Raw genomic sequence first — 26,569 nt, forward strand, 5'->3', positions numbered from 1 at the left:
CACTGTTTTTTAATGCCGACTTGTTACATATAAGTCATTTCTTATAATTTGAGTTCAGTTTTGGGATTTGCTTTTCTGCTTTTCTGTCTGTATTTTTTCAGTACTGTATGTTTTAATTAAATTTTTTCCTGTGTGATATGTTGGGTGTCTTTCACAAAACATACAAATAATTATTTGAAAATCTACACTGTTATTAAAATTTGTTTTAGAGAAAGTCATCTAACATGATCATTTTTATTGGCTTTGTATAAATGTTATATGATGTGAGTTGCCATTGAAATACAAATACTAAGAAGAAATATGTCATTTATTCCGTGAAATATAGCTATAAGATAGGTGAGAAATATTGCTGTACTCTAAATTTGTAAGGCAGGAATCAGGTGTTTGCATTTTCTTGTAAGAAATTAGTATCAGGAAAAATTAATTTGCTTATGAATTTAATTCTAAGTTGAAATTGTACAACTATACATCTTTTTAATGCTTAGCTAAGCTGTCTTTGAAAAAATCAGCTGACAAAAGTATTAGGATTTGATTCTTAATTGTCTTTTCATCTAAGACATATTGTCTCTCGGTTTCTGGTTCATATTTTGGCACCACATTGAATCAAAGACATTTTTTAAACATGAAATGTGTTCTGTTTTCTGTCAGGGACATTTTTGAACATAATTTCATGGACTTTGTTTTTCAGAATATTGAAAATACGTTAAAGATTGTTTTTTTTTTTGGCTTAAGTACATCCAGTTCTGTGTGGGGCTGAGGCTGCACAGTCAGCCGTGGGATCCGCACGGCTCCGTTCAGTCCTTGGTCCCGTGCTGGCCTCCGAACCGGCCCGCTCAGCCGAGGCCCGGGCTGCACGGGACATCATTTCACTGTCCCGTTCTCTGTGGCCCGAATCATTTTGCTTCTACGCAGTCTGACTTCCAAAGCAGTACTGCTGGAAATGTGTGACTTAATCATGAGGGAGAAAATTTGAGAGTGTGATACTTTAATACAAACTTATTCAGTCATTCAGCTATTATTTATTATGTTTGTTGACCGTCTCTGGGGATCCCAGTCAGCTGAAGTGTGTGAACTTACATTGTTGTGGGGTGGAGGGGGAGGGAGAACAGGTTGTAAACAGCTAGTAACCAACCAAATCAGATAACTTAGCATGTATGTAATTTAAAAAGATAAACACAGTAAGGCAATTAAGGCAGTAGTGGCTGACAAGGAAGTGTTTAAAAGTTTAGAAGGGGGGGGCCTGCAGGCCTCCTTGAGGAGGCGCCTTTTCAGGGGACCCCAGTGAAGAGAAAGAGCCCGTGTGCCGGCAGTGCCAGCGGAGCGCCTGCAGGCCGAAGGCCCTGTCTGCTCAGAGCCAGGACGAAGGCCTGTGGGGCCGGAGCACGGGGCCGGGCGGGACCATCGCAAGAACGAGGGCCACTCTCTGTGTGGAGGTTTGCTATCGCCATGTGTAAGGGTAGCAGGTGAGAACGAATTCCTTTCGAGAGTGAAGCGAGATGAAGATTGCAAGGAAAACCCCATTTTTCTGTAATAGATATGTCAGCCGTTGTCCAGGTGCTGGAGACACAGCAAGGAACGCAAAGGACAGAAAAATTAAAAGGCCGTGATACATTTGAGTCCTAGAAAATATTTGATAGATTCATCGATACAATTAAAAAGGCAACTCTCCACTCACCGGGACGGGGCAGGAGGTGGGGGATGGTGGGTGGTGGTGTCTTCCAGAAGGCTGGAGGTGTTTGGTAAAGACCGTGATGAGAGTGTGTATTAGTTCTCAGGTTTCCTGGACAGAAAACCAGTCGAGAATCAATACGGTACTCACTAGAATAAGATATTTTTAGGATCCAGGAATGTGGCACTGAACATTTTAGCAACTCAGCAAACTTGAATTAGAACTGAAAAATAATTTATATTTCAGAAATTATATTGAAACATATGGGGAGTAATACTAACTTTCCCACAGGACTGGCTTTATTTGCTCCTGTGGTAAACAGTGATTGGATTCAGATATGGTAAAGAGATTTTGTGTGGATGTTGTGCATTTGTAGTTTTTCTTGCATGTCCCACTGGCCCTTCATGAGGGAGGGTGATGTAATGGGCCTCTAATGTAGAATGGGCCTGTATTCCTGACTTTCGTTTATGCCCAGGTAAGATTGTAGGGAACCGCTTCTCGCTTCTCGAGACATGGAATGTGGCCCAGCACCCACGTGGAAAAACAGTGGGGAGTGAGTCAGCCTGCAGGACCACACCCGTCAAGAAGTTCTCCTGGGAGAAGTCAGGCCTGCCTTGTACCCAGGCCGCTTTGGGACTTGCCTTGCTGCGTACCTTTAAAGTAACTTCCTGAAGTCTGTGCTAATTCTCCCAAAGATTGAAATGCAGCCAGACCTGTTACTCTTGTCATTCCATTGCATTTGCAGCATTTTTCAATGGACTGAGTTTAGGAGCTTGAGTCTTGGCAGCCCTTGGGCGCCTCCTTGTTTTAATCTTTATTTGTGCTTTACGATGTATATGGAGGTTGTTTTCTCGTGATCACATTTGAAAACAGCAAATAGTAGGTTTCACAGGCCTAACAGCCACAATTGATTTAAAAAACAAAAAAGGGGGAGATGTTGGGAGCTGCCCTGCCTAGCTTCAGGAGCTGTAACCGCCCCCCCCCCCCCCCCCATGGTTAAGGCTGAGTGAGCAACCTTTGGGCCATAAGCCACTAAGGGAAAAAGCTTATCTCCGTGGCAGGAGCTCTGCTCCTTTTGCTTCATCCATAACTGTCCGCCAGTGCTTGGTTGGTTAGCCAATGATGGGTAAGATTCCTCAAGGGGGGAATGACCTAAGACTGGCATGATCACGTGGAGACCCCAGGGAAGGACTCGGGGGGCTATGGAGAAAGGGGGTGATGGACCCTTGCCCCTCGGCTTTGACATAGCCCTAGTCCTCATTCTGTCTGCAAGAAGTCTCTTAATCTCTTGGCTGCCTTACTTCCCCTGCCTGATTTAAGCCTGAAACAATGATAGGGGGCAGTGTAGCCCTGTGCTTGAAAGGGTAGGCTCCCCAGGTGATCAGGCCTAAGAAAGAATATATAAAATCCTGTGAAACCTGCTTTGCTAAGAATGCTCTCAATTAAATGTTAAAGGTCTGAGCAGGAAATGAGTTTGTTTCCCAAAGTTTTGTAGCCCTTTAGCTAACAGACCCTGACTCAGAATAAGCCCTAATAGTTCTTTGTATGCTATCTATTGTTTGATCCTTACTGCCTGACAATGATTAATGACCTGTACTTGTATTCCTGTGCAAATTGAAACCCAATAAAAACCTGTCAAGGCAAGGGTCAGGGTGTTGTCCCCTTGAGAGAGTGGCCAGGCCACTCTGAGGTGCTCTCTCCTTGAGGGAGTGGCCGTGCTGTCCCTTTTCCTCCACAGGACTCGGTAGTCCCTGTGAATGTATCTTATCTCACCCATGGTGCTGTAGATACCTCCGATGTCTGCGTCTTAAGATAAGTGGGTAAATTTAGTTTTTTGATTTCTTAAGACAAAAACAATGTTAATACTCAGGTGTTAGGAGGAGAATTGGGGACAGTGTCTCTGGGGTGTGTTCTCCCTTGTGGCGGAGGAAAAGAGTCTTGTTTCTGTTCTCAGTGACACAAGCAGCAGTGGAAGCGAGGAGAGCTCCGACCCTTCTGACGACGAGCTGATTGGCCCCCCTCTACCCCCTGAAATGGTGGACGAGCCGGTCCACCGTGTGGAAGAAGCCATCGGTCATTTACCGCCCCCTCTTCACGAAGAAGAGGAGGAAGATGATGATGGTGATGACGATTCAGAAGAAGAGGAAGTAAGTATTTCAATGGTAATTGAAGAACTCAGTGGGATAGTTTGGAGTAGCGGAGCTAACCACTAGTCCGTGCTAGACTGTTATTCACGAGTGAGAGCAAATTAAAAGAAAAACATCTGAATTTACTGCTGAAAGCCTTGATGAAAGTTCAGCTCTAAAGGATGCACCTCAGGAATGAAGACATAGAATTCCAAAGTAATACGTGGAGAGCTGGAAGCAGTGTGTATAAAAAGAAATTGATTAATAAATATTTTATTAAATCTTCATAAGCAGGGAGTGTAAATAATGGTAATGACGAATGAAATTTGTGGGATTTAAAAACCAAGTGGATCTCCAATTTTTGTGAAAAATAATGTGAGAGATGTGATAATAGAATCAGTTCATTCATTTTGAAGAACTGGTATTATCTGGAGGAGGCTAGAGATATTAATTAACCTCAGATTAGTTTAAGTTGAGCATGTCATTTACAGTGTGAAGAGTAATTGCTCAAAGAATAGAAGTGAATTGTACAACCTCAAAAATAGTAAAAGGAGAAAACACGAAGGAAGCCATTGGTATACTTTGTGTATTCGATGCCTGGGGTGGGTCATTTTTTAATACCACCTTCCTCTTTGTGATAAGGTGTTTTTGGTAGTAATCAAGAATTGACACAAATAATGGTCACGAGAAATTGACAGCTTTGCAGCTGCCAGTGACTTCACAGACTGGGCATTCTCTGCAGACTCACATTCACCTATACGCCCATCTGTGTTTGTCACAGAGGGTCAAAGAAAGCTTTTGATTTTAATTTTGAAAAAAGTTTTTTGCATGAAATGATATGCACATATATATGTACAAACATGCATATAGGTGTATAATATTAGGAAAAGAAGTACTTAAGAATAAATTTGGCATTTTCATTAAAAATTACATTTTATAATAAATCTCCAAAACTGCGGTGCTCACTGTATCTTTTTTCTTTTTAACAACAGTTCTACTGGCTTAAAAAAAAATCTCTGTTTTTGAAATGTTTTTACTAAAATCTATTTTATAGAAAATTCCTGATTTTCTAATATATCTGATGAAAACTATTAAAGTTCTCATCTCTGAATAGAAAATGTCTAAATAATGGCAAATATTGTCATTAAATGGTTTGTTGCTCTAGAATGTTTTTGGTGCCGTCTGTTGAGGAGTTCACGTGTTGCCCTTTTGAATTCTGCCTTGTTTTGAGTTTAAGCCTGGCAGTCAAACAGCAACAGAATGTAAGAAACTCAAATTTTGTCTTTGTCTCAATAATCAGTGGTCTGAATCTGAACCTGCTGTTGAAATGAAGAAATGTGCCATACAACAGGGGTTTGAGGTGCGAAATTAGCCTTGAAATAAGCTTGAATTAAGACACATCAGTAAAATGTGTCAACATTTTATTGATGTGTTTTACAGATGTGTGTGTTTCAGCTTGAATAAGCTTGAACACAGATTGAGTAACAGCATGCTTTTTTTTTAGAGGATTATATGCATTGATTCTTCTTGGAGATGAATCATTGTCTTTTTATGATGTCTTGTTATTATAAACATAGTAAAAAGAAAATGTTGATAAAATGATATGCAGTCAAAGCAAGGCTGTTGGTGATGTGTTCCAATAACAGCCTCAGTTTTATTTATTCATTCATTCATTCATTCATTCAATCCTCACCCAAGGATATGCTTTACTGATTTTTTAGAGAGAGGGGAAAAGGTGAGAGCGGGGTGGGGGGGCGGAGAGAGAGAGAGACAGACATCAGTATGAGAGAGAAACCTCAATTGGTTGCTTTCCTCGTGAGCCCTGACTGGAGCCTCAAACCCCCAACATAGGTATGTGCCCTGACTGGGAATTGAACCTTCGACCTTTTGATGTCAGGTACTTTCCAGGTGTTGGGGACATAGCAATGAATGAAGCAGCCAAATCCCTGTTCTGGTGGCGCTTACATTTCTGCTAGAGTCACTTTTACTGCTTCATATTCTATCGCGTTTCCCCAACTGTAAGCATTCCCTGAGGACATATCCTTGCTTACTTTATCATTTCACATTTGGCCAGAGATGAGCTTCTCACGTCTTGTCTTCATGACTCCTGTTCACTCAGAGCATGCATTCCTTTTGAACTTCAGGTCCAGCTTTCTAACCACTCATGAGACATGCCCATGTTTAAGCTCCAACAGTATTCTCAATTCAACAGCTAAGATCAGAATTTTATTTTCTACCACTTAGCTTGTCTCTTTGCCTCCAGGGTCTCTCCTTTCAATACCTTTTCCTCACTGCTTCGAGATGAAACTGTTTGTAACATGGGCCACACTGCAAATGATACATAGTACTCATTACCTAGTGAGTGAAAGTAGCCCTCCACAGCGGGCAGGGCTCCATCTGGGGACTCCTGAGTGCAATCTGGTTACTTTGTTGCTCAGAAACTTGCAAAGCACTGAGACATTCTGCTGAGTCGGAAAGCAGCCAAGTTCATATACTTGAGAGGCTAAATATTTCAGCGAGTGTTACTGAAATTGATGGGAAAGTATTTTTTAAAATAGCTTTTTAAAAACCCAGTGGTTCTGAGTCTGACTGTAAGAATCATCTGGGGTCACTGAAAAACCAAGTGTGTGTGTAGGCTCCAACACCTGCAAGACAGGTGGACACGCGGTTGGCGGGGCTGGGCCCTGCCTGGACACCCCCAGTCTGTGCCAGAGCGAAGGCGTGGGGCTGTCCACCCAGACAGTCACAGCTAAGGCACGGCCATCGGTCAGCTGCATTAGCGTGCCTCCTCGAGCTGTGATCTGTGTCACGCATCGTGGACACTGAAGGACATGAGACATTGCTGACGTACTGCTGTTTCTTCAGAAGCAGGCTGTGGAATTGCTGCCTTGTCCCTCTATGACGGCAAAGCCACTTGGAAGGTTACATAGAAAAACATACATAAGAATATTTTTTCTCCCAAATAATGTAGGGTTAATTTTATTTTATTACTTTGTGGCAAATATTTCTTCAGTAATGTATGAAAATTGTTTCCTCTAGAAGTGTCAGTGTTCAGTTGCTTCTGAAGGTGGCGTCAAGCTCCTGGCCTGGAGTGTGTTCATTTTTATGTGTTTTAGACTTCTCTTGAATTATGTCTATTAATCATCACCGTCACGTTCTTTGAAGGGCTATGAATAGGTAGATATCCTAGGAATTGAGCCAGTCCCTCTCACAGTTGTTTTTATTATTGAAACTATGTTACTGAGTATCAAGAGCCCTAAAAAAATGTTCATCTCCTTTAAATTCAGTGATAACACTTCTGGGGTTCTATCCTGAGGAAATTTGGGAGAGAGCTTTATGCACAAAGTCCTACTTACCACAGCCGTCCTCATAATGATGGTTTTGGAATGTGATCTGTGGAACGTGTTCTGGGGGTGGTGGGTGTGGAGTGGGGTCCCTCCTGTGTGTTTCCACGGGGGATCTGAGGAGAGCATGCTTACTCCTAACTGCAGATTAGGAGTAAGCAAGTGAGAAATGTGTCTGAGTAGAAATAAAGCTATAAACCTTACAGCACAAAAATGTAAAAGAGTACTACTAACTCAGCGATTAATTTCTCCATCTTTCATCCCATAGCAGTTAAATAATTTACTCCATTTGCTTGTTTGCTCCCTTATCTGGATATTAAATGGCAGAATTGCAGCTCAGACCCGGCTCTGTGCTCCTCACGGGGCCCTGCTTTCTCCACACCCAGAGCCGGTGGGGCGGGTCCTGCTCTAAGTGGCCAAGCTCGGCTAATTTGGCGGCTGCTGACAAACTGGGAAATAACAGCTTAAAAAAAGGTAGAAGTGGAGTTTTTTTTGTTTTGTTTTGTTTTGTTTTTGTCACAGAAAGGAAATCAAGTTAAATGGATCAGAATTAAGTTTGCAGGCCCAGGATGTCACAGCTTTAGGCGGCTTCTGGTTTTTTGTTTTTGTTTTGCCATCCTCAATATGCAGGCGTTAAAATGGATGCTCAAGCGACAGCGATTAATATTGCGCTTTTGTCAGCAGGATGGTGGAGGGATGAAGAAGGCTACTTGTTTTGAACTTTGTATCTTTCTTGCACATGAGAAATGCACTATTTACTTTAGGAAGCTGGGGTTCCAGCTAGAATTCAGTGCTTCTGTTACAAAGGGTGGATAATGCTGGGAGCCAGCTAGCAACCGAGTAGTGAGCAAAAACTTGCACTCAGTGTTTAGTACTTGCAGTTACAGTAACAACAAGTTATTTATTTGCCTTTTTCGAGGTCATTTTAACCATTGTGTATAGTCCTTTGGCATTGCATCACACACACACACACTACTTATTTTATTTTACTTTGTTTCACTTTGTTGTGGACATATTAGTTGCCTTTTCCAAAGGAATAATAAAAGACAAAGTTTATGGATACTATTGCAATCTTTAAACTCTTAGGATTTGGTTACTATGTTAGCATGCATGGATTTCACTTGAATTCCTGTGTGTCTTTTATGTCCTGCTGTTTAGTAGCTTTTCTGTTGTTTTTATTTCTTCAGAAATGAGTTGTAATCTTTTTTGGTTCACTTGTTAAATGAAGATTCCATAAAACTTGAATTGGATGAGATTTTAGTCAAGTTCAACTATGTATCTGTCAAGCTCATTTATATAGAGAATCACTGAAATATTCATAAGGGAAATAGAGGTATAAAAAACGACTTTATAAACTTTACAAAAGGATTCCCAGTAAGAGATCTAACAGGAAGTGCCTTTTAAATCGCTTCACTGCAGGGGAATGGGCGCCTTCAGTGAAGTGAGTTACACCTGTAAACAAACTAAGCAATTTTCCTTCAGTTGAGTTGATGGTATTATTTTCTTCAGGGTGTTTTTATTTGCTCCCTGCTCTCTTATATTGTTTTCCACAACTTACATATGACTCATCCCCTGCTTAGCACTGCCCCTATCAGTAATTCAGAACTTGTTTTTCAAGGATATGTCTAATATTTCATCAATATAGGCTAAGCAATATATTGAAGGTCTGATTGGTAAATGTATCATACCTCACCAATTCCTATTTGCCCATTAATATTCTCTGAGAAAGGAGTTTGCTAGTTTTGAGTAGATACTGATGAGAACTTTAATGCTTCCTGCTCATTCCTCCAGTTTCTGCTCCTTAAAAGTCTGTTCAGCCTTGAGGGACCTTTTCAAATGTGATTTCCTCCAAGCACGGTCTCCGCTGGCCAGCTGCCTGTGTTCCTCGTCGGGCCTGGTTCCGCCCCCCACAGCAGACTCGCGCTGCTTTCCTTGTTAGAGTGTTATTTGCGTGCTTGTCCTCACTCCTCTGTGCCCGGCTCTGCTGTTAGATGTGATGACTTCAAGTATAAGGATTTGTGTATTCATGGTGCGTGATTTTTAAAAATTCTCACAACCTCGAGGGTAGTGTCTTGTGTATAGTATATACAGAGTATGTATCCGTCAAGTGGAATTCAGTGCACTTGGTTCTTATAACTGAAAGTTTATTTTATGACCCTGGCGACTCCTTTCCCTTTGTGACATGTCAATTCCTAGTTTTCAGTGGAGAATGGAAGTAGGGATGGAAGAGGGAACAAGAGGAAATGTGAGCATAGAAATGTAATTAGATGCCTATTTCTGTAAAAACCATTATATTGCCTTGTTCTAAGCTTACCATTTAGATAACAGTTAAATAACTGTAAGAGCTGCCCCACAGTCCAATAATATTAACTGGTTAATTTAATTGTATAAACTATAACTGCTTAGGAACCTCCCTGTCAAATGAGGCCAAAATAGTTATAGTTTTCTCTTCTTAAAACAGTCTCATAAAAAAATTAAAAAATATGATGGTTTTTACTGAGGTGTAATTTATATATAATAATGTTCTCAGCTCTTTACACGTTCAGTTTGATGAGTTTTGACAACTTTATCTACAAGATATAGGACATTTCCATCACCCAAATAGTTCTTTAGGTACATTAAGAGCTATACTGCCTGCTTATGATTATTATTTTTTATATGCATTGTACTTCGGTTGCTGCTTAGTAGTGGCTCTGGTGTTACTGCTGAAGTCCCTGGATTGGAAATATTAATGTTGTGTGTCATGATTTCTTTTGATAACAAGCTTGCTTTTCTCTCATTCTTACTTTATGCCACCTATATACAGTGGTAATAAATTGTTCTTTCAAATACAATGCAAATGCGAATGGAATGCAAACCATTGTTTTAAACTTTGTCAAAGTACCCCAACTGTTAAATAATTAGAAGTATTTAGTGTTTGAAGGTGTATTATTATTTTTCTTTTAATTTAATAAGTGAATAAAAATTCAAATGGGTAGGGTCAGAGAAAAGAGGTGAAAAATTAAATCTAAGACACATCTATTACATCTGCATGATTCTGATTTTTTTAAAAGGTAAAGAAGGTTGTAACTTACAACTAAATGGAGACTTTGGGATTATGGAGGATTTCCATTATCCTTGCTATCCTGTTTCCCGGTACTACAGAGAACGGAGAGTCGAGTTTTCATGACTGTAACTAAAGGCCAGATGTAGCAGTGACTTTTTAGTTGTGAGCACCTGTTTTCCATGAACTCTCTCCGACTCCCTGGCTGGCACGCTCTGTGGTGGGGAGTCTCGGTTTGGGCCACTGCTGTACCGTTGTGACTTCTGCCCCGAGGCTTCTTATCCCCTTGACCTTGGTCATGGCCAACCACCTGTATCAGTCAGTCTCTGCCCCTCTTGTGTAGGGAGAGGTTTAAAAATTAAAAGTGGAAAAACACTCTCCTCCTAGTTCTCAGAAGTTGGTATGAGCATGAGATGGTTTGTGTACATGCCAAACATAGGGGTAGACACAGATCAAGCACTCAGAATTGCTGGGATTTATCACAATTTTCATTATAAGTCATTGCCAATATTTGACTAATGACCAATTTTAATTTAATTGCAGCTTACTGGAAAGAAAGAATTTTAAAAAACATTTTGAAGAAGCATTATGATTTTAACTTTAGAGAAAATTGATGTTCTTTAAAAGAGAAATTTAATTGCAACTGCAAGATTCTGCCAGCAGGGGATGCTAGAAGCTCTGTTTCCAAATCCAGTGAATGTATTCCTTACCATTTCCAAATTGCTGATGTGTGGTCTTCGTTCTTTACGATGGACACTAGGGGGCAATAGAGGCATTTTGGCTTTGGCAAGCATCCATTTCCCCCCCCAACTGTCTCCTGTCTGCAGTCGAAGGAAAAAAAACCCCAAAACAGTATCTTCTGCAAATGGGAACAAGTGAGGCTTAGGTTAAAATTAATTCTAGAATAATTACTTTTAAAAAAAGAATAGTGCAGAAAAATTATGTTCTTGATGATCTGACAATATCATAACAAATATATTTACAGTTTTAAAAAAACTTTAATGCTTTTTAGAGCAGTAACAGCTTCCTGCGTGGGAATATCAAGGGTGTCCTGACTAAATGGCAGGAATATCAAGGGTGTCCTCTTTATAATGTAAGATGTAAGCCTGTAAGGAGAAGAAGTTTGTTTCTCTGATCACCAGAGTAATCCAATCTTTTGAAAACATGTCAGATCTTGTTACTTCCCTGCTTCCCTTGTTGTTTTCCTGTCTGTAAACCCTCCAATTTCTCCCAATCACGTTATTAAGCAGTCAGGGTTTCTTGCCTTGATCTCTAAAGCCCCGCATGACTTGGCCCCTCGGGTCTCTCTGACTTCACCCCTCCACGCGCTGTGTCTCGCTCCCTCTCGTCTGCCCTCACTGGCCTTCCTGTTTTCACAACCCGCCTGTGCCCTCTGAGAGCCTCTCTGTTTGCTCGTTCCTCAGTGGAATAACACTCCGAGTTTCTCATGGCTTCCTCACTCTGTTGGGGTCTTCATGCCAGTCATGCTTCTCTCACCACCTTCTAGAAGTCCCCTCACTGCACACCGCTGTTCTGCCTGTCGCTGCTTTGTCTGACATTGTGTTTATTGGTTTATTGTCTTTTTCCTCCCAGTAATGCAAGTTCCCTGAGGGCAGTTACATAGTCTCTTTTATCACTGTATCCCTGGTGGCTTGACAGGTGACTGGCACCTAGGAAAGGCTTAAGAAATGTTTGTTGAATGAATAGCCGTCCTTGGCTGTGGTCATTGTTACTTGTGCCCCTGACCGTTTTACCGAGTCAGGTTAGCCTCTGATCTCTGGGCACAGTTATCCTTTAGAAGCTCAGGATTCGACATTTGCCCCCATGTTTCCAGTGTGGCCCAGCCACGGTTTCCTTGTCGAAAGGCCGTCTGCTTTATAGCTCCCGTTGCCACCAGGGCTTTCGTGTCCTCTCAGGAGGGGGCCAGGAACAGTCTCCAGTTGTGGGTTCTTCCTGCAGCTGAGCACCGGCCTATTTTGTTCGACATTTTGTGTAACTGTGATGTGCATGACGCTGCTAGTTTGGACTATTTGTTTGCAGTCATTAATGTGCAGTGGGGAAGTTGGACGAGTTTATGCAGGCAATTCAAAGCATGATTTAAGTGCAATGAGGAAGGCAGGAGGGTATGTTTTATCTGATTGTTGGATTGTAGTTTCCTCAATTATAACTAAACTGTCAATATGATATGGATATATAGATCTATCTAAATGAGGTTCTAGAGATACAGATATATATGTAGTGAGTTGCAAGTCCAGCAGATGTAAACTTTCATTACATCTATGGAAGGGGTGTTAAGGATGTCTTTCACTCCACTCAAAGCCGTTGCCAAATGAGGATCTAGTTGTTAGTGAGTTCTTTCTTTATTTTTAAAATTATATTGTACTGTTTTTGCTATTACAGTTGTTCCAATTTTTCCCCCTTGGTCTCCCTTCACCCAGCACCCCTCTCTCTCTCAGGCGATCCATGCATTTACGTTCTTCAGCTGCTCCTTCACCTCCTTTCATCCGGCCTCCGCCTCCCCCTTCCGCTCTGACAGCTGTCAGTCTGCTCCCTGCTTCTGTACTCTGACTCTGTTTTGCTCTTTAGATTCCACATATAAGTAAGATCATATGGTATTTGTCTTTCACCAGAGTTCGTTTTTTTTTAAGATTTTATTTATTTATTTTTAGAGAGGGGAAGGAAGAGAGAAAGAGAGGGAGAGAAACATCCATATGTGGTTGCCTCTCAGGTGGCCCCCACTGGCAACTGGCCTGCAACCCAGGCATGTGCCCTGACTGGGACTAGAACTGGCCACCCTTTGGTTTGCAGCCCGCACTCAATCCACTGAGCTACACCAGCCAGGGTGGAGTTAGTCAGTTCTTAATTGAAAAAGAAAAAATTGGCAAGGATGATAAAGGGTTTATAACATGGGATTAAGAGCCTTTGAGAAAATTGATGAAGACCTTGAATATTTTTTGCAAAACATCCCTCTTAATTCTGCTAAAATCAGTCTATAAAGTCTGTGATGCCATATTGTGCTGTTACAAGTTTTAGTTGGAAGAATTACCCCATACGTCCCATAATATAATGCCTGATTCATTCTTCGTGGATTCTAAGATTTAACATGTTCTGAGATTTGATGCAGTTATGACCTAAATTTTGTTGAAGTTTAAATAAACTTGTACTAACAAATGTAAAATTTATTCTGAGGTATTTAAATATTTTTTATTTATTTTAGTTTTTTCCATATTTTGAGGTATTTTAGTCAAATCTTTTCTAATGCCCCCTCTTTTATGAAAATTTGGGTCTCCTTTTCAATTGAGTACTTTCCTTATAATTATGAGAAAATGTTATGTTCTCCCTTGTATCCTTTATTAGTTCTTATAGCCATACACTTTATTTCCTGGATTCACAGAAACCTTGTCCATCTCTAAGAAAAATCCCTTGGATTTTTTACTTCTTTCTCAAAACCTTTTTCCTTTACCCAAGGATATTTACTATCATTAGTATTTCCTTTATCCAGGGATATTTACTGTCGGTATTATTTACTATCATTAGTATTAGCATTTTTAAAAATGCATGCAGATATGACAACTGTCACAATACAATCCAACAAAATTGTTTTGAATGAAGTTAAAGACTTCATTCAAAGAAGTACTAAGCACTACTAGAGCCATCGTGTGGGAAAAAACCGAGTGAACTCTTGGGCCAACCCAGTACTTTCTATAAAATAATGAAATCTCTCTACTCTTTTTTCCCTCCCCTCCCCATCATTAGTATTGGGCTGGTCCAAAAGTTTTTTTTTTTAATGTTATCCATTCATTTTTAAAAACATATTTAATAGATTTTATTTATTTAGTTTTAGAGAGGGGAAGGCAGGGAGGAAGAGAGAGAAACATCAATGCGTGGTTGCCTCTCACATGCCCCCCACTAGGACCTGGCCTGCAACCCAGGCTTGTGCCCTGACTGGGAATCAACCTACGACCCTTTGGTTCGCAGTCCACACTCAATCCACTGAGCTATGCCAGCCGGGGCTGTTTGGTTTTAACGTAGTAATAAAATACACGTTTTTCATTTTCACCAATAACTTTATTGTACAATGTATTCACCATTTTTGTCCCACGACCTTCTGCCATCTTTCAAGCAACCTACTTCATAAATCCATCTTCCCCAAACTTTTTATCTTTTTGAGAAAAGAACTGTTGCAGGTGCCTTTTGCAGTCTTCCAGAGAACTGACATTTTTTTCCCTTTAAGAGAATTTTATAAAGACCAAAATAAATGGAAATCAAAAGATGTCATGTCTGGTGAATATTCGGATGAGTCAGAACTTCCCAGCCAAACTGTATGCCTGGTCATCACAGAAACATGTGGTCTTGTGTTATCCTGATGGAAGATTGTGTTTTCTGTTGACTAATTCTGGATGCTTTTGGGGAGCACTGCTTTCATTTGGTCTAATTGGCAGCTGTACCTGTTGGAATTAATCACTTGGTTTTTTGTAAGGAGCTCATAGCTCATAAAAGACACTCCCTTCCAATCCTACCATATACACATCATCATTTTTGGATGAAGACTGGCCAGTGGTGTGGTTGGTGGCTGTTCCTTTTGTTTGCCCCACTGTTACTTCCATTCCACATTATTGTAAAGTATCCACTTTTCATTGCCCGTCACAGTGGGTTTTAAAAACAGAACGTCTTTGTTACGTTTCAGTGGAGAATCGCATGTGGAGGTAGGTCAAGAAGGGGTGTGTGTGTGTGTGTGTGTGTGTGTGTGTGTATGTAACCCAAACATCAAAGCGATTAACATAACCAAGCTGGTGTAGATGATTTTCAGTGCTTGATTTGGATATTTTGAGCTCTCTCCCACATGGTATAACATTGATTGTTCTCAATTAACGTCTCGATTTGATCGCTATCGACTTCAATTGGCCTACCTGACTGTGGAGCACTGTCCAGCGAGAAACTTCGAGCATAAAACTTTCCAAACCACTTTTGGCGTGTTAGGTCAGTCACACTATCTTCTCCATACACTGCACAAGTCATTTTTTTGTGTGTGTTTCCGTTACATTTTTACCTTTCTTAAAAATAGTAAAGCATAATATGACAAAAATGTTGCTTATTTTCTTCCATTTTCAGTATTAAAATGGCTATACAAAAATTCACCAATTTTGATTTTTTTAAAAATGTATGCTCATATAAAAGCTGTCACAGTACAATCTAACAAAATTGTTTCTAATGAAGTTAAAGATAACTAAGGACTACTAGAGACATCTTATGGAAAAAGCCAAATGAACTCTTTGGCCAACCCTAAAGTAATGAAATCTCTCCTCTCTTTTTTCCCCTCCTCCTCTGCTCACAACACGGAGTTTTTTCCTCTCCACACTTTGTATTTTTTATCTTAGGTTTGGAGGTTTGAATTATTCACACTTCGTAATTCTTTTTTTTTTAATATAATTTTTATTTAATTCTTGTTCACGTACAGGTTTCTGTCTTATATTCCCAACCCTGCCCGCCACACTTCGTAATTCTATTAATAGTATTGTAATTGGCTCCTCCGAAGTCTTTCATGTGGTACTTATCTATGCAGAATCTCCTCTTTTTTGATCTTTTGCTTTTATTTTTTCCTTTCTTTACAGTTTTTGGTGTCTTCCAGTATATCCCTCACTTCTTGGCTCTGTTTCATTCATGTTTAATTTTATCTTAAACCTTTTTTTAAAAAAACTGAATTAAGTGTAATTAAAATTTTTTCCTATTTCTCAATCTCCATTTAATATGTTAAAATTTTACTTCGGGTTGCCTTACTGACTGGTTTTATTTTCTTCTGCCTTTCTAACTAGAAAGTATTCCTAAGATCAAGGGTTATGTAATTAGTTTTTGTACTCCTTTAAATGTTAAAGAAGACAGAAGACAGAAAAGGCACATCAGTTGTCCAGTTTAGTAGGTATAAACAACATACTTGAAGAATATATGTACCTTTCTGTTCATTGCAGCACTAGTTACAATAGCCAAGATCTGGAAACAGCCCAAGTGCCCGTCAGCAGATGAATGGGTAAAACAACTGTGGTACATTTACACAGTGGAATACTACTTGGCTATAAAAAAGAAGGAAATATTACCATTTGTGGCAGCATGGATAGCCCTAGAGATTAGCATGCTCAGTGAACCAAGCCTGAGTCTTTCTCTGACTGAGAAAGAAAACTGAATGGTCTCACTTATATATGGAATATAGTGAACAAAATAAAACTGATGAACAAATAGAAACAGAAGCATGGATATGTGGCACAGAGGCATGTCTTGGGTCTCTCAGCCCTCAGACAAGCATGAAAAGTTATTTCACAGTGTATTCCTGAGTTGTGTTACTGATCAATGTGCTCCAGGGTTCGAAGGTTATTCAGAGGTGGTTTGGGAAGCGCTACTCATTGAAGGATTGGACCCAGCTGTGAGAGATAGGAAATTGTCTTTTCTTTCTGCAATATTTTAGACATGTAACTTTACATTTTGGGGGAAAGATGTTAAACATTTGATAAGTGGTTTATCTTGAGCTTACCTAAAGTTGATCAAACCATTATTTTTTAGTTTTGGTAAAATATGCATAACATAAAATTTACAATCTTAACTATTGTAAACGTGCAGTTCAGTAGTGTTACATTGCTGTGCAATCGATCTCTGGACTATTTCGCTGTGTGAAACAGAAACTGTACGAGTTCAATGATATCCCCCAGTCTCCTTCTTTCCCTAGTCCTGGCAATCACCCTTCTACTTCTTGTCTCCATGAATTTGAACACCTCCTATAGGTGGAATCCTACAGTATCTGCCCTCTGTGACTGGCAGATTTCACTTACCGTGATATCCTCCAGGTTCGTCTGTGTATCAGAGTTTCCTTCCTTTTTAAGACTGAGTAGTATTCCCTTTTGGTTTATCCATTTATCTGTTGGTGGACCCTTGGATTGCTTCCATCCTTTGTCATGACCAATGCTGCTCTGAGTGTGGTGGGTGTACAGACATTTCTCTGAGATCCTGCTTTCAATTCCTTTGGGTATACAGGGTCTGTCCAGGAGATATCCAGCCATGTACTATGAAAAATAGAGACATTTACTGAAGAAGATACAAGATACAAGATACAAGAAACATTGTACATAGGACAATGACACTTCAGTCCCCTTCAAAGTAGTCACCGTGGGACCTCACACAGTTCTCCCTATTGCCATCAGCTACCCCATCATATTTTCCTGAATCTCACTGATGGTCTGAAATCTCTTCCCTTTCAAAGGTGGTTTTCATTTTGGGAAAAGCTAGAAGTTGCAGGGTACCTAATCTGGGCTGTAGTGGGGCTGAGTCACCTAGGTGTTAAAAAAAAAACACAAAAATTTGATGTTTCACAAAAAAACTGAATATTCAAACTTAAGGCAAAATTCAATGCAGATTCTTTGCTCTATTTGCTCAGTCATTTTGAATGTGATGGCCACACAGTACACATGCTCACTCAACAGTGTCTACCACCCCCACTGACTAGTGCAGTGAAGTTGTCATTGTTCACACATGCTCATTCCAGTCCACTCTCCTTGCTGCCAGGTTATATTGATGTTGTGCAAACTGTCTTGATATGTTGACAATGGCTGCAGTTTTTCCAGACAGACCGTGTATATTCAGAAGTGGAATTGCTGGGTCATATAGCAGTCCTATTTTGAATTTTTTTTAGGAACCACCATACTGTTTTCCATAGCAGCTGTACCATTTCCTTCCAGCAGTGCATAAAGATTCCATTTTCTGTACATAGTTGCCAACACTTCTTCTTTCTACTCTGTTCTTTCTTTTAAAAAATAATAGCCATCCTTCTTGGGTGTGACGTGGTATCTCACTGTGGTTTATATTTGCATTTATTTCCCTAATGATTAGTTATGTTGATTGCCTTTTCATATACTTGTTGGCCATCTGTATATTTCTTTGCAGAAATATCTAGTTAAGTCCTTCCTCAGTTTTTGAATTGGGTTGTTTAGTTTTTTGCTGTTGAGTTGTCGGAGTTCTAGATGTTATCAGATGCATGATTTGGAAATATTCCCCTGTTCTGTAGGTCACCTTTTCACTGTGTTGGTTGTGTCTTTGATGCATGAGCACGTTACTGATTTTTTGAAAACTCAACATCTCATCAAATCACATGGCTCACAACTTAAATTTTAGATTCTTGGCATTGTATACAATCTGGCTTCTAACTCACTCTCTGGATCTATATCTATATATACACACAGGATGGGGCATAAGTAAGTTTACGGTTGTGAGTACACCAAACAGTTTATTCTTATAATGTTCATTAATTATTGGATTATTTTTCATTATGAACAACTGTAAACCTACTTTTGGCCCATAGCTAAATAAATAATATATGTATACATGTCATATATTATACATATACATATATACATTGTACACCTATATATACACCCAACACATACACCCTTTCCCTTTTTCCTGCCCAGGAATTTACACTGTAGCCGTGCAAAAGTATTTGCAGTTCAGGAAGTATCAAGATTTATCTTATTCTCTTCTAGATGTCTTCCACATTCACCCAGAGAATGTTTATTTTTCCAAAGACATCTCAAACGTTTCTTACGAACCGTTTGGTAATCACACCGTGCTTCGCCAGGTGGAATGGAAGTGGACATTGAACTGGGTGTTCTCACAGCATCTGAAACACTCCAGTTTGCCTGTTTGTCTACCTGTCTGTGTTGCTTTAGTGGACTGACAGTTTTCTGTGAACAGCCTTTGTTGTTGGTCATTTTATCTTTAACTGTAGTTCCTGGTATGTGGTATGAGATTCAGTACTTAGTGTTTGTTAAGTGAATATATGATTAGTGAGTGAATGAGTAAGTGAGTTAACGTAAAGTCACCCTCATTGGATCTCCAGAGTTACACAAGAACAGACTCTGCTTCTGGTTGCGTTGGAAACCACTTTTGGGAGAAAGTCACTCTCATCTTCTAGCTCCTGGCTGGTGGTCCCTGTTCCCTCTAATTCCCAGCCACTTTGTGGCAGACTTGTGTTGCTAGGTAGACTTTTCATTGTGGGTTATAATTCCAACTCTATATGGTACGCAGTGAAAAATACATACCGTATATACAAAATTAAATTGCTTTTCCCCCCACTTTTTTATTGTTGTTCAAGTATTGTTGTTTCCATTCCACCCTCCCCCGCCATAAATTGCTTTTTGAACTAATGACAACTATACCCCAGAAAGGTTGTTTCTGACTTGCAAGTCCTTTGAAAACACTGTAAGGATCTATGTTGATGGGATTGCTCATGTTGTTCAGATACGTTTGCAATCGCTGCTGTTCCTGGGAGTAAACCAAGGAGCCTGGGAAATCCTCCTTTGCTTGGCATTGAAAACCAAACCAAACAAAAACTGGTATCTTTTCCCCTCTTCAATCGTGCCTGTAGCTCTTGTTATGAATTCTGGTAATAAATGACTTCAGTGAAGTCTTATAGTTTATGATGTCCCCTGGCAGGAAAACCTTGAAAATATTTCACTGTTAGAGCAAATTTTGCCCCAAGCCATATTTCAAAGAGTCATTAGTAAGAGTTCTGGAAAAAGAACAGTCGCCATCAAGCGATAGGGCTACCGAGAGATGGATTGCTGGCGGTTTGGATGATTTAGTTGTGCCAATTAGATGTGCTTTTTATGAGTTATGCCCTACATGATTTCCAGTAAAACTTTGATTTTAAATGTAAACAGCATTTATTTAAACATTTATTTTACTTCTAATGTAAATACTGAGTTCTGTGTTCTTGTAAGTTTTTCCTTTAAATGTCAGAAATTGTCTATATATAGGCACATCCTGCATTGAACTCAGTGAAATAATGCTCATCACCCCTTTTGGTGACTGTTTCTGTTTCCTGACTGATGAAGAAGTAATTAATTATGGAATGAAACACAGACTATAATAGATTCTTCTCTAAGTGAAACGTTGGAACTGTTCTCCTGTTTCTTGCAAGAAGACTTAGAACTTATGCATGAGATTTCACTGCTTACAAATATTGTCTATTGCAAATGGAGTAGTGACTTCAGTAATTTCATAGAGGGGTAGTCCAGAATTCCCTTGTCCACCTTTTAAGTTATTTTGGGGTTTGTGTTGGAATATTGGGATCTCTGAACTAGTAAGCCACGGTAAACCACACCGTAACCTCCTGGTCTGGAAATGCACTGCAGGTCTCCCGCGCTTCCTCGGGTCACTGTGCGGGATTTTGTTCGGTGTCTCTTGGTTCCTGATTGTCTTCTTCACTGATCTGGGAGGGGGCAGCGGACTTCAGTAACCTCGGAGACCCAAACAGTCAAAAACGAAACTGCCTTTACTTCCCTGTCCTTGCACCTTTCAACCTACTTTTCATCTGGGGTGTGGCCATTTGGTCTTCAGAGGCTTTCACTTTTTGGACATCTTCAATTATCCTCTGACTCTCACTCAGCAGGCTCACCTGATGGGTAGCACCTGTCCTTCTGTATGGACGTAAACATTCACGTTCGAAGGCAAATTAACAGTTACAGTCTAACGTGATCTACAATATAAAGTAGACCGTGGGCCATGCATTCATTCTGAAAGTCTTTGATTGCGTCTGCCACACCCAAAAGGTTTGTGGACTAGAGATCCAGCGATGATAGTCAGGTACCCAGTCTTTGAGAACTGTCCATCTCGTGGCTTGACGAGGGAGTGGTGGGGAGGGCGACGGGTCAGAAATGACAAGGTGCTGTGGTAGGTTCTGCGTTAGAGACAAGGAGAGGTTGGTTGTCAGAGCTGGAAATGGTGAGAAGTGGAGCAGACCACATCTGAACTGAGTCTGGGAGGACGAGTAGGAGTTGGCCAGGTAAAGGGGAAGAGAAGCCTGGGTGTGGACTAAGAGGGTGTGACCAGAGAGGTAGGAGGTGAGCTTTAGAATAAACGGTGGCTGTCACTTATTGAGCACCAACTTCCCGCCCAACTCTGAGTTAGGAGTAGGTGCCATTATCCTCAGTTTGCGAATGAGGAAACAGAGTCCTGACTCTCCTGAGGTTGTGGCGGGGTTCATGAGAGGCAGAGCTGCGTTAAAAACCCCGCCTCCTCCCAGGATGGAGGGGAAAGTTTAGTAGTCATCTCATGCTGTTGAAAGGTCAGGTGTGTGGGCTAAGTTCTGAAGGGTCCAGGGGCATTTATAGTGACTTATTTATTCATTTGAGAAATAGGTACTTCCAGTCTCTTTAAGTGCCAGGAACTGTGCTTGGCCTTAGGAATTAAGTGACAGGTGCCACAGTGTAGAGGTAGAAGAGGGTGAAAGAAAGTAGAGACCCTGAGCAAAAGCTCTAGTGTGAAGACTCTTGCAAAGGAAAACAGTGATACAGGAGTAACTGTGGGGGGTGTGTGTGTGTGTATGTGCATGCGTGCATGCACTTAATATGAGAAGCACTTTAACTGTTACATGCTCAGGAGAAAGAACCATAGCACGGGAAAATTTTAAGATACACTAGGAAGAACTGGTGATTGATTTGATTCATCAGAGGTCCTAAAGAAGGGATAGATAGGGACCAAAGTCTGTGAGATTGCACATATTTAATTAAGGAGGTTACAAGACAGTACTAGCGAGAATTTGTAGTGGCTGTAGAATTTTAATATGATTACCCTGCTCCTGGATAATGGAGACTTGACTAACCAAAACTTTTTATTCAGATGATCATTGTGACCTCGTTTGCTTTTTGCCCTCCATCTTTTATCTCTCCCAGTCATTCTGTCCGCACCCCTGTCCGTCACAGCAGTTGTTATGCTGGGTCCGAGTCATTGATCGCTCCCCTCCGACCGCATCCTTCTCGGGAGGGGCAGGTGATGAGTAGAGGCTCTCTCTGCTTCTACTTGGCATCTGTAATGAATGTTTATTGAATCCGTGGAGTGGTGGCTCAGGTCCTTATTTATACTGTATTTGAACAGCAGACTGTTTTTGTCTTTAAAGTTTTATGGGTTAAACTTAGTAATATAGACCCTGTACAGATTTTGTTTTCTATTATAAAGTAAGTACAAAAGTACTTTAAGATATGCCCGAGTACCAGCGAAAAGAGGACTTAAATATTTTGGATCCTGAGAAGGCCTTCTGGCTTTTCACACTCTAGAGAAATTTTTAGGTTTATCTTATTAGAGATTGAAGATAAATTCATTCCCAGCTCACAATGACCAATTGTAATCTATCTAAATGGGCAGAAATAAGATATCGTCACATTTTTAATTTCCTGATTTTTTAAAGCTTTGTGTAAAAAGTATATCAGTGATACAGTTTTAAAAAATTATCTTTCCTGTGAATGTGGTGTGTGCTTCCCGCCAGGATGTTATACGACTGACCAATGTCATGGAATTTCCTTTTTCAGAATCCTGTCCGAAGGATTCCGGACTCTCACGAGATCACGCTGAAGCACGGCACTAAAACGGTGAGTGTGGAAGTATGGTCTCTTCTCTCAGTGACAGGGCTCCTCGGGGGAAGTGGGCTGATATGCTAATATTTGTGTTAAGGCTAATTACACAGTCAGCTGATAACACGATGCTACAGACATTAAGGAAAGATTATTTTTCCATTCAGCCAAAACAGCCATTGGGTTTCCTTTAAAATGTGAACAATTAGTATTGTCATTGTTATTGTTGGCTTTAAAACCTCATTCTCTTTGCTATAAGAACATTACAAATGAAAGGAAGTTAAATGCAAGTACAGCTTTCTCTTTTATGGTGTGGGAAAATTTCTCATTATTCTTAGCTGTATTTCTATATTAGTAAAAGGCCTGAGTTTATTTTATAGATGAATGTTGAGATAAGAACTTAACATAAAATAGTCACTGTATTGCTCTTAGATTACATTAAGTTCTGGGCTTTATTTTTAATAACTTAGGGGTAGAAACTAATGAGCAGTTAGTAATAGTCAATTCTTTTTAAAATGATAAATTATAATAAGATACAAACTAAAAAGGTTCAAATAGGAGACCAAAATTAATTCATTAAACATTTTATGAGCTGTCATTACTGTTAGGTAAATTTCATAAAAATAATTATTTAATGTGACTGTGTTGAGTCATGTTGCCATGTTCTCATTTGTCCAACTTTGTTGAGTCGACTTCTTGGCGTGCCCATTGGCATTATTTATTTTGATAGTTTTAGGTTCATGTGTTTATACCTTTAGTGGTAAACTACCATGAAAGTTTTCCTCAAAATTGTTTAAGGAGAGAGCTGAATTGTTTGTGAGATTTCTACTTATATTCTAAAGCAGCTTAGTCTATCGTGTGGAATTGCAATGAAAGCTATTCTGGGTACATGGTAGATAAGCCGGGACAAAGCTAGTTATTAGAGAAATTAAACTATTTTTTTTTATTATTTGAAAGGAAATTATATTCATGGTGCCAAAATCAAACTCTGAAGAATGTGCTGTCCACTCTCATTTTCCAGAAGCAGGACAGTCGTTGGTCTGCACTTGCAATGCCTTTAAGATAGGAGATAGGGGAGAGGAAGGGAGTGGGGGTCATAATAAACTTTAAGTAGCTTTTCTCCAATGATTTTTTATTTTTCTTAACCAGGTTTCTGCTTTGGGTCTGGATCCCTCAGGTGCCCGCTTGGTGACTGGAGGATATGACTATGATGTTAAGTTTTGGGATTTTGCTGGAATGGACGCTTCTTTTAAGGCATTTCGGTCCCTTCAGCCCTGTGAATGGTATGTATCACTCGACTTAATACCTTCACATTTGAAGGCAGAGTGCTCTTGTCGTTGGATTCCATCTCTAGTGGTTTGAACCCAAATACAGACCTTTATTATTCAAATGAAAGTAAAATGCATCTTAATTTTTTTCATTTAGTGTCATCAACCTGTGTTTGAAGACATTTTCTGTCTTTTGTTGTCTTTAGAAATATACTTCTATTTAGAAATTATTACTCTGTCTAATTTAGTTTGAAACATCCCATAACTGCTGGGTAATCTGATGTTGTGTGTACGACGTATGTTAAGTGACACCCAGGCGCTCGTCCGCACTGCGTTGTGCGGGTGTGGTCAGCTAGCATTGTACTGGAAAAAGCTTTAATCTCTTGCTATCACAAGACATCTCTTATTCCTACTTTTGACCATATTTGATCTTTTAGCATATTGGATGCAAAAATAGATTTTTGTTGGTCAAACTGGAGTCTGGTTAACTTGCATAGTGTATGTTGGAAATGAGCTCTTGTTGAGGACATTTAGAGATGGTGATGATACATGGATTAGCTGAAATTACTTAAACCCACTTTTCTACTCTTGCATGAGTGAGGCGTAAAAATCTCGTTTTGCTTTTTAATCTGAACTATTAAGGATGGTGGTTGTTTTTTTTAAATTTTTATTTGTTTATTTTTAGAGAGAAGGGAAGGGAGGGAAAAAGAGAGGGAGAAAAACATGTATGTGTGGCTGCCTCTCACACGCCCCCTATTGGGGACCTGGCCCACAACCTAGGCATGTGCCCTGACTGGGAATTGAACCGGTGACCCTTTGGTTCTCGGGCTGGCACTCAATCCACTGAGGCACACCAGCCAGGGCAGGATGACGTTTTTGTTAAACTTAATATCCACCTGTTAACTCCAGAGTCTGTCAACTATATGGAGAAAGGTTCTGTCTCTAGACTGTTGGGTGTTTGCTTCCATTATTTATGAAAGTGGTAGTTGGAGCATCTCAATGGCTAGAGAGCTGAGATTTTTCTTAGGCCTGAACAACAGGTCATATGAATTGTTTTTGCCTACTTGCTAATGAATTCTTAAATAATAAGTATTATAGATCAGAATTGGGTCTCAGACTTCAGGTTTCTCTGGAAACTGCAGTTATCTATCAAAATAACCATTTTGACTAAAGTGGCTCTGGTCAGTTTTCCAACGAATCGTATTGTCTTGTAAATTTTGAAGTCATAAGTCTTAAACACTCTACAACAGACTTGAGAATTCTCTAAATAACAGAGCAGATCCATAATCAATTGGAAATGGAAAAATAAAATGGAAAAAAACTAGTATCTCCAATAATGTCTAGATTTAAAATAGCTTTCGCGATTTAAATTAATAGCGTGTTATCTTGAGTTAGTATGTTGACCTTTTAAAAATGCACTTAAACTATGCTGTTAATCCCTTTCCCCATATGATAGTGTCCTGATTCACAAGGGGACTGTGCTCTCCTTCCCCTTCACGCCTGTCCTCTGACTCGCTTGGGACTGCCCCCTGATGTCAGCCCTGACAGAGCCAATGGTCCCCTCTGAATAGGCCACATGTCGTGATTCTCAAGCCAGTGCCCTGTTACTAAATTATGCCATTCCCTGCACTTTCATAATTGAAAATTCAGAAAAGCCCAAGAACGAGCTTATTTTTCTCCCATAATTGTTGCATCCTGTATATAATAGCTGTCAAATATTAGCTGGGAAGAAAGAATTCTGACGATTCTTATAGAAGTAACGTGAACTCTGACACTGTAAACATTATATGAACGTTACTCTTTTAAATCATGAGAACTGTTTAACTTTGCCGTGTTCGTCTCTAATCTCCAAATAATGTGACCACTTTTTATGACAATGGTTTTTTCATCAGTGTGTCTATCTATATCTGTAATCTACTTTTTACTGGGAAAAATTTCAAACATAGAGAAAAACAGAGGGATAGTTTAACAGCCACTGACCCTTTACCTTGCTTTAATAGTTATGAACATTTTTCTGAATTTGCTTCACTCATTTTGTAATTTTTGAAGTATTTAAAAGTAAAGACAGATATAACTTTTACTTTGAAATACTCCAGTTTACGTTTTTCAAAAATAAGATATTTTTATAATTGGACAGATATGTGCAAAAAACGAACCTAGACCACTAGCTTACACAATACCAAGAATAAACTCAAAATGGATTAAAGACTTAAATGTAAGACTCAAAGCCATAAAAAACCTAAAAGAAAACATAGGCAGTAAAATCTTGGATATTTTTCCTAGCAGTATTTTTTTCTGATACATCTTTTTGGGCAAGGGAAACAAAAAGTAAATAAATAAATAAACAAAGGGGACTGCAATCAAACTAAAAACTCTTTGCACAGAAAAGGAAACCATCAACAAAATGAAAAGACGGCCTACCTGAATGGGAGAACATACCTGCCAGTGGTATACCTAAGGGGTTAATATCCAAAATTTATAAAGAACTTGTACAACTCAACACCGAAAAAAACAAACAATCCAATTAAAGAATGGGCAAAGGACCTAGACACTTCTCCAAAGAGGAGATACAGAGGGCCAATAATTATAAATGAAAAAATGCTCAATGTCACTAATCATTAGAGAAATGAAAACTAAACCACGATGAGATACCTCTCACACTGTCAGAATGGCTACCATCCATAAATCAAGAAACAACACATGCTGGAGAAGATGTGGAGGAAAGGGATC

General features: G+C 39.7%; 1 protein-coding gene across 2 annotated transcripts in view; it reads left to right on the forward strand.

Annotated features, from left to right (window-relative positions):
- Positions 1–26,569, forward strand: part of WDR70 (WD repeat domain 70) — a 221,689-nt gene that overhangs the window by 15,324 nt on the left and 179,796 nt on the right. For both annotated transcript variants that reach the window (XM_037063201.1, XM_037063200.1), the window contains exons 5-7: positions 3,624–3,816; positions 22,530–22,589; positions 23,721–23,854. In XM_037063201.1, coding sequence (XP_036919096.1) covers positions 3,624–3,816; positions 22,530–22,589; positions 23,721–23,854 — 387 coding nt within the window. The remainder of the gene's footprint in view (positions 1–3,623; positions 3,817–22,529; positions 22,590–23,720; positions 23,855–26,569) is intronic.

The sequence above is a fragment of the Sturnira hondurensis genome, unplaced genomic scaffold (genome assembly GCF_014824575.4).
Source record: "Sturnira hondurensis isolate 20B ecotype Veracruz unplaced genomic scaffold, ASM1482457v3 Scaffold0014384, whole genome shotgun sequence".
Classification (NCBI taxonomy): Eukaryota; Metazoa; Chordata; class Mammalia; order Chiroptera; family Phyllostomidae; genus Sturnira; species Sturnira hondurensis.